Source organism: Chrysemys picta, chromosome 2 (assembly GCF_011386835.1).
Source record: "Chrysemys picta bellii isolate R12L10 chromosome 2, ASM1138683v2, whole genome shotgun sequence".
Lineage (NCBI taxonomy): Eukaryota > Metazoa > Chordata > Testudines > Emydidae > Chrysemys > Chrysemys picta.
This window is the reverse complement of record NC_088792.1, coordinates 257,610,452-257,627,707: the sequence shown is the minus strand read 5'-3', so window position 1 is coordinate 257,627,707 and position 17,256 is coordinate 257,610,452. Positions and strand designations below refer to the sequence as shown.

The 17,256-nt window shown below is 42.3% G+C and overlaps 1 protein-coding gene across 12 annotated transcripts in view; it reads right to left on the bottom strand.

Moving 5' to 3' along the window:
* Positions 1-17,256, bottom strand: part of OXR1 (oxidation resistance 1) — a 512,712-nt gene that overhangs the window by 100,329 nt on the left and 395,127 nt on the right. For all 12 annotated transcript variants that reach the window (XR_010598952.1, XR_010598951.1, XM_065586020.1 and 9 more), the window contains one exon: positions 14,891-15,043. Coding sequence is in view for 10 of the 12 variants with exons in the window: in XM_065586020.1 (XP_065442092.1) it covers positions 14,891-15,043 (153 nt within the window). In the remaining 2 variants the exon portion in view is untranslated. The remainder of the gene's footprint in view (positions 1-14,890; positions 15,044-17,256) is intronic.

The window sequence follows — 17,256 nt, the reverse complement described above, 5'->3', positions numbered from 1 at the left end:
AGATACAATGCGGTAAAGCAGTGCTCCGGGCGGGAGGGGCTGCGCACTCTGGTGGATCAAAGCAAGTTCGATATAACGCGGTTTCACCTATAACGCGGTAAAATTTTTTGGCTCCTGAGGACAGCGTTATATCGAGGTTGCATCCGACGAAGTGGGCATTCACCCATGAAAGCTTATGCTCCAATACATCTGTTAGTCTTAAAGGTGCCACAGGACTCTGTTGCTTATATCGAGGTAGAGAGGTACTATTCTTAAAATCCTGGCCTTAAGGAGAGTAGAGACTTAACTAGATATGGTTACTCATTGCTTGGGACTAACTTTGTAGCCTGGTCGACAGTGAACAGAAAATTACTTAAAAAATTAGGCGTGAGTGAGGATTTAAAAGAAAAAGGTAACCCAAAATTCAAGCCCAGCAAATCTACTTTATGGCTTTCAACATTATCCAAGCTCTCCATCAACCATGCCTCATTTCATCATCTTCAGGACAATCAACACTGAACAGTGAGCTACATAGCCTCATGAGCAAAAGGACTTTGGGCAAATGACACCAAACCCTTAAAAAAAAAAATCTGATTTGTTTTCTATAGCCTGCGCTGGGGCATTCACATTTCCAGGATTGGATCTTTATCTCTACTTGGGCTGTTTACTATGTAGCTCTTCCTTACTGGATCAAGGACACAGTATTGAAGAACCCAAAACGCCCCCATTAAAAGCAAAGCATTTTTCATTAATGAACAGTTGTCATCTTGACTGTTATTGCCTACACTGACAAACTGCTTAGCTTTATTTAAAGTGGAGAGACATATACATGTTCTCCGTTACGGATTTGCAGACACTTCAAGATAGTCATGAAAGTTTACCAGGCCAGGTAGAACCCTCTCACGTCTGGCACTTTTTAACATGATGGTGAAAAACAAAAATACAAGTGCTATTTCACTCACCAATAAGAAACACAGATTTCAATCATCAAGACTAAATAATTTTGCAAGCCATTTTTATGTTGTTTAAGGGAATCCTAGAGACTAAAACCGTATCCAAAAGTACGTGTGAAGAATCAGCTGCATGTTTACTTCTGCTACAGTTCACCTTGCCACATACTGACAGACATGTTTTTCACATTTACTAGGTATTACCACAATAGCTAGAACAGTTTGTCTCAATTTACTCTAAAGAGAAGTATCAAGGAATAAATGTATTTCAAGGATAAATCCTAACAGTTTTGACGAACTTGGGTGGGACTTTGCTTTTATAGGCTAACCACTGAGGCACAGAGGATTATAAATGCACTCTTTCTGCTGGTGGGCCTACAGCCAAAAATGAAAATCTGTTAATATCCTTGGGGAAAGGACAAACTCAAAGAAAGGGCATTTTACTGTACTTGGAGGTTTCCCAAAACAAATAAAAAAAGATACGTTTGGTGATTAAAGGCAACCTGTATCTTTAGGTAGTTGTCCTTGAAGTGCCTGGAAGACAAATTTTCCAGTTCTAAAGCTGCAATACAAAAAGCTTGTGAGCATTTAGTTTGGGAAAAAATGTTCCTGCTCCTTCCCTAAACGCCAATAGTATAAGTCAGTCATTTAAGGTCTAACTCCAACCAAGTACCTCATATTACAGGGCCTGGGGAGACAGTACAAAGGAATAAAAAATCCTTGGAAGTCCTTAGATGTGCATTATAGACTTCCATAGCGTTCTTAGGCTCATGTTTAAGCACAATATGAACAGCTGAAAACTTGTCCCGACTCCTTGGAAAAAACAGACTTAGTGTTTCATAATTCTTGACCAAGAGCTAACTTGTTGTTAAACTAACAAGTCTTGTTGGCAAGTTGTTTGCTGTGATTCAGCTACGGACCTGTAATGATTTCAGGGTTTATTTCTTTCTCTCACTGAAGAAAAACTAACTTGTGGCAGCTTCCTTATCTCTACGACAAAGAGCTTCAGTAGTTGAAAAGGAACGCGTTGGCCCTCCAATACATCACTGATGCTTCCATCAGACTTTCCCATTTATAATGTTACTGGGGTCACGACAAGTATTCTGTGCTGTGAAAGAAAACGCACAACCACTCCTCCTCAGGGATGCTAGTTTTGTCACAACTTTCATAAAACCTTTACAGCTCTTCTGTATACAAACTAGGAGAGCTCACTCATTCCCATTAAATACAGACTAAACACAAGTTGAATAAAGAAGCCTGCGTAATCGTGGATTTCTTAATAGCTGATGGTTCCTGATTTGACATTCTCTTAATTAAGATTTCTAACCTATACTAATAAGTTTGCTTCATTATATACACATTTGATTCACATTAGGGCTGTCAATCCCATTTTAACTCACACGATTAACTCAAAAAAATTAATCGCGAGTTTTAATCACACTGTTAAACAATAATAGAATATCAACTGAAATTTATTATAAATATTTTTGGATTTTTTTCCACATTTTCAAATATATTGATTTCAAGTACAACAATAGAAAGTGTATAGTGCTCACGTTATTTATGTAACAAAAAATCTATATATAAGTTGCATTTCCACGATAAACAGATCGTACTACAGCATTTGTAGTAAAAAAACTAATGTAAGGTGAGCACTGTACACTTTGTATTCTATGTTGTAATTAAAATCAATATATTTGAAAATGTAGAAGAACATCCAAAAATATTTTTAATAAATTTCAATTGATATTCTATTATTAACAATGTGATTAAAACTGATTAATCGGGATTAATTTTTGTAATCGTTTGACAGCCCTAATTCGTATACATTACACACAATAAGCTATAAATAGTTAATATAAACATACTATGAATTTAATATTCATTGAATGTGCCAAACTGATGAAACTTAGACCATAGGTATGTACAGACGACCAACAGTGGTCAGGAACTGCTGCTATTAGTGTCCCTACCAATGAACGAAGACCACCTTAGTGATGAGAACAGTGTCTCAAGAGAAGTTAAGGCTTGAAAAGGCATAAAACTGAAATATCAAATAGTGTACTGCCAACTGTAGTGGTGGTTTTGCAACCACACACACACCTCTCCTTTCATATCTTATGGCCATTTTCTAGTCATTAGTTATCTGAGATAAAGTTTAACAAGTGACAGAAAAGGAAGCTTTCTAACACATTAGCACTAGCTCTTGGACCCAGTTTGTAAAAATCCTATCCTATCACAGTTTTAATGGGAGGAACAAAAAAATTTTGAGATGCAAATGTGACAAAAAGTTATCACTTGGTTGGATTACTGAACTGCAAAGCATGCAGGTCTTTGTTCCTCCTTTCAGCAACAGGATATCATGCCTGGTGTGGAAAGCAAAACTCAAAGTAGGGCACTCGTGAAATTCTGAGGGTCTATAGTACCAGGCCAGAAAGATGTGAGAGCATTCAGAAGATCTAGCCAGTTGGTAGTATGAGAATTTCTAATTATAGATTGGCTGATTCTCCTTGAGTGATGGGAGCTCTCTCAAATAATGGCTTGGACTGTTCTAGCTCCTAATTAACTTGATTGATATAATGTGTGTTAGAGAGAAAGTGAGACACTCAATTTACTACCCCTGAGGGAACTCTGCACCAAAAAATAATAAAAAAAAATTCTGTGCACAATATTTTAAAATTTGTCAATAAATAAATGTGGAAGCTCCAGCATGGCAGTGGGGAGCACAGGCCACTGGCTGCACAGAGGTGCAAGATGACCCTGCAGCGCCCCCCCTTTCTTCACCCTTGACACAGACTCAGCGGTGAGGCTGCAAGGGTCGGGCCTGCCCCAGAAACACCCCAGGGCCCCACGCCTTCACGCCAGGTGCACCAAGATAGCAAGCGAGAGGGACAGAGTCTCACACCCACCCAGCTCTGGCTTCCAATCCAGGTGTGGGGCAAGCAGGCTCAGCTCAGCAAGATCCAAGTAGGGAGGGCTTAGTGGGGGGATGACCCAGGTGTGGTGTGAGAGGGTTCTGTGTGGGGCAATCTGATACGGGGGGTTCAGGTGCAGGGGCAATGGGACTCTGCAGGGGGTACAAGTGAAGGTAGTTGGAGCTCAGCGGAGGGACTGGAGCTTGGTGGGGTGGAGGTCTGGGTGAAGCTGGTTGTGGCTCAGTGGGGTGGGGATCCAGGTGCGGGGGACAAGTTGGGGGGGGGTCTCATTGGGGTGGAGGTTTGAGTGCAGGGGCGGTCTGGGTGCAGGGGTGGGAGGGGGGTTGGCAGGAGTACAGGTGCAGTGAGCGTTCTGGATGCAGAGGGGTCAGGTTGACAGGGGAGCAGCTCCCTGTACAGTGATCCCTCCTCCACATAGGAGAGAAGTCATAGGGGCAGGAAGTGGGGAGGTGGAGGGGTGCAGAGCTTCCTGCAGTCGAGCCGATTTCTGGGGCTGCATCTTGCCTTGCCCCAGCTGCTCCATGCAGGGGAAGAATAAATCCCATCCTCCCCAACCCGTACAGCAACTGAGCCTGGCGCAGGATAGGAGCCACCGGTTGGGGGTATCCCCAGTCCCATCCTGTGCCTCCACAGTGATTTACCTCTCTATCGGCTGCTCCAGGTGCCTGAAACGACTGCTGGGGAGGGTTGTGTGACCACTCGTACAGCTTCCCTTTGCTTCCCTCTCATTTTCTGCAGGGAAGCAAATAAATCTGCGGGGACATGAATTCTGCGCACACACAGAGGTGCAGGTTTCCTCCAGGAGTAGTTTACAAATAAAAATCATCTATGAAAGCATATTCCTATAGACAATTACTTCCATATGATAAACGTGGAATCACCAGACTGGATCAGACCAAAGGTCTATTTAGTCCAGTATCCTGTCTGACCCAGTGGTGAGCACCAAACGCTCAAGAGCAAGGTGTAAGAATGAGAAAAAATGCAGGTGGAGTGTTGACACTCCCATATTACATCTCATCCTGATTTCTAGTAATTTATATTGGCTTAAGCACTGAAGCATGAGATTTAATATTCCTTCCACTAAATTTCTAAGTATTGACACTCTAATATTCTGGATGTGAATATAAGAGTGTCCAAACTGGACAATCCCTATGTAAAAGGATAAATGGACACAAGTCAGATATTTGGAATAGCAATATACAAAAACCTGTAGGAGAACACTTAAACCTCCCTGGACACACAATAGCAGATTTAAAGGTAGCCATCCTGCAGCAAAAAAAACTTCAGGACCAGACTTCAAAGAGAAACTGCTGAGCTTCAGTTCATTTGCAAATTTGACACCATCAGCTCAGGATTAAACAAAGACTGTGAATGGCTAGCCAACTACAAAAGCAGTTTCTCCTCCCTTGGTGTTCACACCTCCTCAACTGCTAGATGAGGGCCCGATCCTCCCTGATTGAACTAACCTCGTTATCTCTAGACTGATTCTTGCCTGCATATTTATACCTGCCTCTAGAAATTTCCACTACATTCATCTGATGAAGTGGGTATTCACCCACGAAAGCTTATGCTCCAATACGTCTGTTAGTCTATAAGGTGCCACAGGACTCTTTGTTGCATTTTACAGATCCAGACTAACACAGCTACCCCTCTGATACTTAATCCCTTTTTGAATCTTCAGTTCTTAAGATCCACTTCCTGTGGCAGAGAGCACAACAGTTTAATTCTATGTTGTGTGAAAAAGCATTTCCTTTTATTGGCTTTGAATTTGCAACCTTTCGATTTCATTAAATATTTGTTTCTAATTCTGTTTAGGTCCAATAAAGAATAGAGACAACTGTATGTTATTTTTAACTCTACATAAATAAATTACAATGATTTGGACATGTAAACGTGCATATTTATTTGTTTTTCTTAACGTTAATTAGGAATTTTAGGAAAAATTGTCAGAGCGGCCACCAGCAAGAGTTGGTGGCCACACTCTGAGGCCACCAAAAAGTTTTGAGAACCCGTGTAACAGCTCAGGTTCAATGGGCACAATATACACCTCTACCCAGATATAACGCAACCCAATATAACACGAATTCGGATATAAACACAGTAAAGCAGTGCTCTAGGGGGACAGGGCTGCGCACTCCAGCGGATCAAAGAAAGTTCGATATAACACGGTTTCACCTATAATGTGGTAAGATTTTTTTGGCTCCTGAGGACAGCGTTATATCGAGGTTGAGGTGCATCTCCTTCCACCAAGTTATTGTGACAGACTGCCTGGAAGCACTTTAACAGAGATCTAGTTTTACTGCACATGCACATTTGACTTTCTGGCTTCAGCTACTGGCGTGCTGAACTTGAATTCCAAGCTTAATCCTGAGTAACTTCAATACCTCCCTGCAAAGGGGGTGCCATGCTATGCACCAGGTGAGAAATCCAGAGTACCTCAAGCTGCACACACAAACATTAGAACCACCAGGTGATTTTGTAAAACACTGGAGAGTTTTATTTAAGGGGGTTTTATCTTGGGAACTGCTGCTCAAAATGACCCCACATTTGTACCACTAACCCCAACCCTGGCCTGAGTCAACATTTGACTTTTAGTACTTCAGATAACCTTTAAAACAGTATGCAACTCTCAACCTTAACTGCATCCATGTTTAAATCATGGCAAAAGTTTAAATTCATCATTCAATCCTACACTTTGCTTTCTGTCTCCTAGCCAGTTTTTGACCCATGACAATACTTTGCCTTTCACCACACACTACAATCTAGCTTTCTCCGTGGCTGCCTCTACAACCAGGGAGTTAGGTACTTAGTGGGAGAAAGAAGTTCAGTCCCTTTGGCAGGGACAAAATAGTCTCTCACCTTCTTAGATGAGTGGGAACATGATGCTGGGTATGCCAGACCACTCATTCTGGTTCCATGATGGCCTCATTAACCAGGAGAACCACCTTGCTTGGATCTGTAGGCTGCAGAACAGCTAGAAGCCAGTGCTGGGAGTCGTGAACTTCATCCAATGCTATATGGAGGTCATTGACTATCCTCTGATGTAGTTCCTGGTACTGCCTATATTTCTCAGGAAGAGATGGCGAGGATGGAGTGACAGCTTCATTAGGAGACAAGGATGAGGTTCTTATTAGGGCTGTCAATCACAGTTAATGCACATGATTAACAAAAAAATTAACTGCAATTAAAAATATTAATCACCATTAATCACACTTAAATAATAGAATACCAATTGAAATTTATTAAATATTTTGAATGTTTTTCTACATTTTCAAATATATTGATTTCTATTACAACTCCGAATACAAAGTGTACAGCACTCATTTTATATTTTTTATTACAAATATTTGCCCTGTAAAAATGATAAACAAAAGAAATAGTATTTTTCAATTCACCTCGTATAAGTATTGTAGTGCAATCTCTTTATAATGGAAGTGTAACTTACAAATGTAGATTTTTTTTTGTTACATAACTACACTCAAAAACAAAACGTAAAACTTTAGAGCCTAACAAGTCCACTCGGTCCTACTGCTTGTTCAGCCAACTGCTAAGACAAACAAGTTTGTTTACATTTACAGGAGATATTGCTGCCTGCTTCTTATTTACGTCGCCACCTGAAAGTGAGAACAGGTATTCCAATGGCACTTTTGTAGCTGGCGTTGCAAGGTATTTACGTGCCAGATATGCTAAAAATTCATATGCCCCTTCATGCTTCAGCCACCATTCCAAAGGACATGCTTCCATATGGACGACACTCATTAAAAAAATAATGAGTTAATTAAATTTGTGACTGAACTCCTTGCGGGAGAATTGTATGTCTCCTGTTCTGTTTAATCTGCATTCTGCCATATATTTTATGTTCTAGCAGTCTCGGATGATGACCCAGCACATGTTCGTTTTAAGAACACGTCCACAGCAGATTTGACAAAAGGCAAAGAAGGTACCAATGTGAGATTTCTAAGGATAGATACAGCACTCGACCCAAGGTTCAAGACTCTGAAGTGTCTTCCAAAATCTGAGAGGGACGAGGTGTGAAGAATGCTTTCAGATGTCTTAAAAGAGCAACACTCCAATGTGGAAACTACAAAACCCGAACCGCCAAAAAAGAAAATCAACCTTCTGCCGGTGGCATCCGACTCAGATGATGAAAATGAACATGCATCGGTCCGCTCTGTTTTGGATCGTTATCGAGCAGAACCCATCATCAGCATAAACACATCTTCTGTAATGGTGGCTGAAGCATGAAGAGACATATGAATCTTTAGCCCATCTGGCACATAAATATCTTGAAATGCCGGCTACAACAGTACCATGAGAACGCCTGTTCTCACTTTCAGGTGACACTGTAAACAAGACGTGGGCAGCATTATCTCCTGCAAATTGTAACCAAACTCATTTGTCTGAGCGATTGGCTGAAGTAGGACGGAGTGGACTTGTAAGTTCTAAAGTTTTTACATTGCATTAAAAAATAAAAGTTACTTTTGGACATAATTTTACATTTGTAAGTTCAACTTTCATTCATATACTATTTCTTTTTTTTTTTTTACAGTGCAAATATTCGTAATCAAAAATAAAGTGAGCAGTGTAGACTTTGTATTTTGTGTTGTAATTTAAATCAATATATTTGAAAATGTAGAAAATGTAGAAAACATCCAAAAATATTTAAATAAATGGTATTCTATTATTGTTTAATCACGTGATTAATTGCAATTAATTTTTTTAATCACTTGACAGCCCTAGTTCTTATTGATACCTGCAGATTCACATCAATGTTCTCCTCCTTGTACTCTGACAGATTCAGTGGATGCAGCATTGGAAAGTTGTGGTATAATTCATGGATGGAGCTGGGGCACCTTCCTGAGGGCTTCAAGAGCCCCAATAAAGGCCAAAAGGAGGGACTGGATGGGGGAGATCCCAGGATATCACGTACTAGCAGCCCCTGGGAAAGTCATACCTGGCAGGATGTTGTTCAGATCTGATTGTCTGTCAGGGCTCAGCTTTTTACTAGGAGATGATGGACCACCCAGAGTGTTCGACTCAGTCTAAGAACTGCTCTCTCCCTGTTGGTTGAGCCAACGGTACCAGTGGGTCGGTACTCAAGCCTGAGAGTTGGAGAGGAGATGTTCTAAGATCACCAATGCAGTTTCATCCTCCAGTGTGGCAATATCCCTCAGGAGGAATGGGCCGGAGAGGAGACAGAGGGCAAGAGAGAAAACATCCTCCGGTGTAGTGTAGGTGTCTGTACGACCCAGTGTTTGGGGCATTCCGAAAGTCAGTACTGATGGCTAGGATGCATCTTGGGAAGTTGTAGTGGGGCAGTCTTTTGAAGGACGGGCCAGTACAGAGTAAGAATCAGGTCCAGCACTTCTGGATGGAGCTGGTAGGTGTCGGTCCTTGTGTTTCAGAGCTGAAGCCATTGACAATGCTGATTGATCCATTTTCTTACAGGCTTTACCCTCCAGCCTGGGGGTCTTTAGAGGTCCTAGAGCCATCAGATCTTCACACAAAGGCCTGAACAGGCTCAGGGAGGGATCCCTTCTTTTATGGGCAGATCTGGACAGGGATCGGTCCTTGCAACTATGAGAGTGCCTCCTACAGTAACTCCTCACTTAATGTTGGAGCTAGCTGATGGGGGCTTGCAACCAGGGTGGACTGGCAGCCCCCCCATCAGCTACCCTAAGTTCCCTGTGCGGCAGCCGCCCAGCAGGCTATCAATTGCGGAGCAGTTCAGCTGTTCCTCCCCCCACTGCCATGTGCTGCTCCTGCCCTGTGTCTTGGAGCTGCTCCCAGAAGCCTCCTGCTTGCTGTGCAGAGATGAGGAGGAAAAGGGGTGCTAATGTCAGGGTGTTCCCATCCCCCCACTCCTGTACCCCATCGCCACAGAATTTGGGGGGACATGACAGGGCTCAGGACAGAGGGAGCTTGCTGATCTACTTAAAAAGCCAGTGTACTTAGAGTGCGGTCAGAGTACTTAAAGGGGCAACACGAGTCTCTCTCTCTTACACACACACGGTGTCGCTCTCTCTGCCAGGCTTCTCTCCTCCCTCCATTCGTGCTGCTGCCTTGTCGAGTATGAGGCTACATTAACAACAATGTGTTAACCCTTGAGGGCTCAGCCAAGTGCTAGTTCATCATTTAGCAGTAAGGCATTTCCTGGGAAATATCCCACCCTCTGACTCCACCACCTAAACCAGGCTTTACAATCATTGCAGTTTGTTTAAAACTTATGGCAAAAAAAAAAAAAAACACCCACACACACCCTGGAAACTAACCTCCCACATTTACATTAATTCTTATGGGGAAATTGGATTCACTTAACATAGTTTCGCTTAAAGTAGCATTTTTCAGGAACATAACTTCAACATTATGGGGGGAGGGATAGCTCAGTGGTTTGAGCATTGGCCTGCTAAACCCAGGGTTGTGAGTTCAATCCTTGAGGGGGCCACTTAGGGATCTGGGGCAAAATCAGTACTTGGTCCTGCTAGTGAAGGCAGGGGGCTGGACTCAATGACCTTTCAAGGTCCCTTCTAGTTCTAGGAGATGGGATATCTCCATTAATTTAATTTAATTTAATTAAGTGAGGAGTTACTGTACTGTCATGGGAAGCCTAAGAAGAAGAGTCCTTGGGCTTAGCAGCTGTAGACTCTGCTCCTAAGCTCGTGCTCAAAAGGGCACTGCTCATCTGATGGGTCCAATATACTGGGGGGGGGGGGGTCCTCCCTAGCCCACATCAGAGCATAGACTCAGACTTCCCTGTTAGATGTTTCCTTAATCAAAGCTCAGGAGCTTTGTGTGTTTGCAATGGAAATGAGCAACAGATGTTGCACTTTGCAGCAATAAACAGTAGAGACAGCATTGGCGATCATCACTCACAGAGAAGGAGCAATGGCAGGAGACAGTTCTTGAACCTGGGACTCTGGGCTTATTTCCAGACTCTATGGAGGGGGTCCCCCAACATGAGGAGAGCTACTGCACATGTGTGGGCCAATGCACACAGCTTGTTAGAATGCCCAGACTCTGCATGCACACCTACATGTGGAATACACAAAGGGACCAGCACTCAAAGAACTTTAAGTTAGATAAGCACACAAATCTAGATATGTCATGAGCTACATTAGTGAGGAAGCAAACAACCCATTTTTCCAACACATCTACTCAACCTCCAATTCAATAAGAAAGGTTCATAAAAGCAATTCTTGTGGAGGTACACACTGAACAAGACTAAGGGGGAGACTTTCAATAGTACCTAAGGGATTTAAGAGTACAAGTTAGCAGGACTCTCTTCCATCCCCCAGACAAAGAAGGGAATTTTGGTTCAATATGGAGAAAAAGGTTTTATTAGAACAAACCACCTATCAACTTTGATGGTTTCCCAGTCAAGAAGAGGTGCAGGAAATGCTTCAAGATGCCAAAAGAGAGGGTTTAGAATTTAGGGTAAAAATACCGAAGAGCAGAACGTAAAAATCTAGGAGCCTAAACTTCAAAATAAATGGGAGGCCTGAAAAGTTCATGATTAAAGCTACGATAAACAGACAGGTTATGGGCAAAAAACAAAAAAAAAAATCATGGGCAGTGACTTGTTCATGACTTATACTATAAATACCCCAATTGAATCTTTTTGGGGGGAGAGGGGGGGAAATGGCTGGAGGGGCGGTGCCGGGGGGGACGATGCTGGGGGGAGCCCGTGGCACCAGTGGCTGGGGGGAGCCCTGGAGGGTTCCCCGGCTGCTCCTGCCACCATGTGTGGGGGGGCGGCCCTGGACACCTGCTTAGGTGGCCCCCAGGGCCACCCACAACGGCCACTGCTTGGGTGGTCCTCGGGGCTAGCTGCTGGAGTTGGGGCCACCCCAGCAGCAGCTGGCACGGTTGGCTGTGGGGCTGCCCAAGAAGCTGGTTGCAGAGCTGCTCCAGCTGCAGACAGTGTGGCTGTCCCCAGGGACGCCTGAGCGGCGGTCCCCAGGAGTAGCTGCTTGGCTGGCTGTGGGGTCAGCCACACTGGCCGCTGCAGATGTCACTGAGCCCTATTCATGATGGATTAACTTCTTAAGAGGAAGATTACCTAGTGGTATTTTTAGGCATGACCACAAACACGTGAATTGTTTCTGTAAACATGCCTGTAACAGGGACTTTGGTGGGCTGCATGGCCTACTCGTTAATGTCCACCCACTCTCCTGAAGACAGTGACAGGGGAGCCTGAGGCCCACCCACTCCATCAGGTCCTGACCTAGAGACCTAAGAGGATTAAGAGTTTGGCCTCTGAGTTACCCTCTCTGGGCTACTTCCTATTATTGCTTTCCACCCTCAGCTTCTGGTCTCAGATAAGGAAAAATGAAAAAGAAACCAAACCAAACCATCAGCACCAGCCAGGCTCAGCATATTATTCTCCTCCCTCAGAGAGGCTTCTCCGGCCCTTTTGTCAGAAGACTTCAGGGTAGGTCTGTACTCCTCCCCTCTAAACTGGGTTGCTTCCTATTCAATCCCGTCTCCCCAGTTGGAGCATGCTCTGCAGGGCTGGTGGGGCAGGGCTACCTGTGCCCAGTACCATCCTTTAACCCTTTCCAACTCACTGTGGGATTTGTGTACAATGCCCTTATCCTTTTCAAAATAGAAAAACTGCATGTCTATAAGAGGCTGGGAGAGGTAGATATGCTGGAGGGTAGGGATAGGGTCCAGAGTGACCTAGACAAATTGGAGGATTGGGCTAAAATAAATCTGATGAGATTCAACAAGGACAAGTGCAAAGTCCTGCACTTAGGATAGAAGAATCCAATACACTGCTACAGGCTGGGGACCAACTGGCTAAGTGGTAGGTCTGCAGAAAAGGACCTGGGAATTACAGTGGACGAGAAGCTGGATATGAGTCAACAATGTGCCCTTGTTGCCAAGAGCAACAATTGGGCATATTGGGCTGCATTAGTAGGAGCATTGCCAGCAGATTCCCCTCTATTTGACACTGGTGAGGTCACATCTGGAGGACTGCATCCAGTTTTGGGGGCCCCACTACAGAAAGGATGTGGACAAATTGGAGACAGTCCAGCAGAGAGCAACGGAAATGATTAGGGAGCTGGGGCACATGACTTATGAGGAGAGGCTGAGGGAACTGGGCTTATTTAGTCAGCAGAAGAGAAAAGTGAGGGGGTATTTGATACCAGCCTTCAATTACCTGAAGGCGGGGTTCCAAAGAGGATGGAACTAGGCTGTTCTCAATGGTGGCAGATAACAGAATAAGAAGCCATGGTCTCAAGTTGCAGTGGGACAGGTTTAGTTTGGATATTAGGAAAAACAATTTCACAAGGAGGGTGGTGAAACACTGGAATGGATTACCAAGGGAGGTGGTGGAATCTCCATCCTTAGAGGTTTTTAAGGCCTGGCTTGACAAAGCCCTGGCCGGGATGATTTAATTGGGGTTGGTCCAGCTTTGAGCAGGGTGTTGGACTAGATGACCTCCCGAGGTCTCTTTCAATCCTAATCTTCTATTATTCCATGACATGAATCAAAGCAATAAAGAATGGCAAGGTAACTAGGTGATCTTTAGGGAGTAACTTGAAGAAAGAAGCAGTAGTGTTTTGTCCTTTTGAATGGAAAGTTCATAACTAACACCTGCAGTTCTCGCTCTTCCACCTGAGAATATGGCAATTCAAAAAATTTACTTTAGAGAAACCCAAGGGAAAGCTAATAAGAGCTCAAAGAGATAGCCTATCAATTTCAAGTCCCACCTAGGAGAGGAGGACCAGGAGTGAAGTAAACCCACTGTGTACCACATTGGATTACGAGCAAAGACAGCTTTTTTTTTTGTAAGCTGGATACAGGTCTACACTATGAAAATTTTGCCAGCATAGCTAAGTTATTCAGGGATGTGATGAGGTGCAAGCTGCCACAAACATAGCTGTGCTGGCAACAGCAATAGTACTCAATATAGACGCAGTTATACTGGGCCAAATTTGCCAGTATAGCTTATTTCACTCAGGGACTGCTGGAAAAAGATATACTGGCAGAAGTGCAGTTTGGCCTGCATCAGCTGAGTCCACACTAACAGTGCTTTGCTAATACACTACACTGGTATAGCTATATCAACTAAGTGCTCCTACTATAGGCCTGGATTTAGGACTAACAGAAGCTTTATCTATAGCCCAGCAGGCTGAAAGAGCATACACAGAAAACAACCCAAAAGACTTTGAATGCAAGCTGAATGAGTTGCCTACATTAAGACAAAGCACCTCAGACTCCCCAAGACTTGCCGATCCACTTTCTAGACCCATTCATTTCTGTGACATGGAATTCTTCATTACTGGACTTAGCAGAAGGCTTTGGAGGAAGATCTCAGTTCCTAGTAGATCAAGCAGTTGCCTCCAGCATACTTGAACAGAGCTCCAATGCTTGTGAACTGGGCTAAAGCTTATCAGACTTTGGGACATTTGCTTCAGAAGACATCCTCTAACCATACAAGGGACTTTTTGCTATACTTGGGATACTGCCATTGCATAGAAGATTTTAAAATTTTATTTTTATTTATATATACACATACACACACAAAAAATAAAGTGGACATACAGACTATTTATAATCCTAACAAACAAACTTAAACCCTAAATTTTAAGGCAACAAGAAATATGTACTTGTGTGTATATATATATATATATATATATATATATATATATATACATATACACATACATACACACACACACACTCATCAGAGTCCAACTAGGAAGCCACCCTTAGGGACTGCTAGTATGGGAGGGTTATACAACCTACATGTCCTTAAGGCACATGCAGTCACCTTACAATGTTGCTACAAGGCAACCTATCACAACTAGTTGCATTATAAATCAGTTCTCTTGATGTGCTAAAGGCTAAAGAGTCTAGGAATCTAGAGAGAATACTTACGAAAAATGTATGAAATAAATATCGGTCTATTATAGTGAAGTGAATTACTTGTACTTCCCATTTTACAAAAAATAAACTTTTAAGTTTATCTAAAAACATACAGCATGGTTTAACAGTTAGAGTGAGGAGTTTAAGTACCTTGCCATAAGTCATGTACTTGCAATTAATTTTGAGAAATTTTTCAGTAAATGCTTCTTCCTCCTCTGATGTGGAGGATACCACTCTTGCAGGACGAAAACATGCATAAGCTGGTGAAGCAGCTGCCTCTTTTCGCTGGAGCCCATCTGGATCCTACAAAAGGAAAGACATTGTTTTCCAGAGTACAAAAAAGAATACTCTCCTATGATCCCTGTATATTTACATATGCGTCATTAGTTTTAGTTCAACATTTAAAAGTCTTCTACGTTTCGTTCCAAGAGCATTTGACAGAAAAACAACTGAAATCATGGCTCCCAATACATTAATTTGAAACACAGACCAGATATAAAAGGGCCATTATCCTCAGCTAATGGAAATCAGCATAGTTCCATTGAAGCCTAGCTTGTTGACTTTTACAACCTGAAGACCTGACCATAACCATCAGGCAATGAGAGTAGACAGTGTAGCATTTGAAATACCCATGTTGCGCAAAAGGTAGGTGAGAAGAAAACTGTGTGTATGATGTCCTTCTGGCTTCCATGTCAAAATAAAGTTATAATTGCATGGCCAAACTCTTCCCTCAGTTACTCTTCCGCAACACCAATGAAGAAAATGGGAGATCACAGATGTAAGCTAGGGACGTGTTTGGCTCACGGAATCTATACATAAAACCAGTGAAAACAAAGCTTGACTTTCAGCTCCTTGTCTGAGGTTGAAGCACTCTTAGTTAGGAAAAAGACTGCGTAAGTCTTAATAACTAAATCACATCTGCTACAGAAGTGATTGACATAAAAACATGGAACCTCACAGTGGACTTTTTTTAAATAAAAAGGCAGCTTAGGACCTACACCAGGACTATTTCTTAGTGGACTTATACAGAAACAAGATGGGGGACTCCGTTTCAAGTCTACATTACTCTTAACACAAAGCTAAAAAACAAAACAATACCTACTGGAAAACTCTCACGTTTTAAACACTTTTTTTGGCAGAAAAAACTGCTATTTTCAGTTACACTGACTACTATATTTATGCTCTACGACTTACATCTTCTCTGCTATCCCACTATCAGATCTCCATTACTACTACATTTAACTATTGGTACTATATAGCACAGAGGTGTGGCAGATGGTTATCTAGCTGTCAGTTCATTTTGGTTTTTCACCTTACTTTAGGGCTTGTCTACAATTGGAAGGTTACCTAAATACATAGTTATTCTAGAATACTCTAGAACAGCAATTGTAAAACTACCAAGTGTTGGCAAGCCCACAGACTAAGTTTCTCAAGGCAGAATTCTTCTCTCCCCTTCCTCCCCCACAAATGCCATGCACCTTTATGGCACTGTATAAAAACCCCTCAGTATCCGTTCTCTCTAACTCAGAAGAGAAATAGTACGCTGTTTTCAATCATTTCTAGATCACATTTTCCCCAAGCAAAACAAAAAACTAGATTAAACAGTGATAGTGGCCAAATGAGACATTGTAGGAATGGCAGGTACAAGGTAGGCAGACATGCTGGTGGAAGAATTTTGTATTGCTTCCAATTACTGACATTTCTCCTCTCTGATAATTAGTTTAAAACTGCTGCTCTGAAAGATCTCTTAAAGTACTAGATTCATAACTCGTATTCAACATTATCCGAAGCGGCATTTCAAGTTTTCAGAAGCTATACCTTCTTCATTAGAGCCTCTTTTGCAATGGTTTATCAGATTGGTAGATAGGAACCCACATACACTACGTGTCCTTGCATTCTGCCCTTCCAGCACAGTCCCAAAGCAGGTTCTCACAACCATGTTTGAATATAAATATTAGCCTCAAGGCACAGCACTAGTATACCCAATATAAGTCACAACTTTGCAGAAAGCTGCAAGTACTTGATATACTTATCAAGTAGGCTGATTTATTCCTGTAATATTGACGATTCTGTGCAAGTCACATGGAAATTCACTCCCTCCCTTTTAAAATACTGCTTAATTTTTAAAATAAGCCTTCTGAGTAAGATACGCACATTCTAATTGGTAATCCCAATTAAAAAAACAAAATGATCACAGAATCCACTTACCATGGATAAGCTTATTGTTTTTAACAAATACTAGTGATTACTGTACCATTTGACTCCCATGTTCAGAATGAGCAAATAACCACTCAAAAACAAATAGGATAACAACTGTTCCTTAGGAGCTTATTGTAAATGACAGTAACGGAATCCTCAGTTAGGAAGGTCTATGTGCTTCCTCGCTTTTTTCATGTGCCAGAGAGGCACAATCGGGTTAGATTACAGTTCAGGATCTATTTTACTTATCCATTAAAAAAAATGAAGGACAATGATTAGCAAAAAATTGTATGACTTTCATGTGTGAAAGTCTGAAC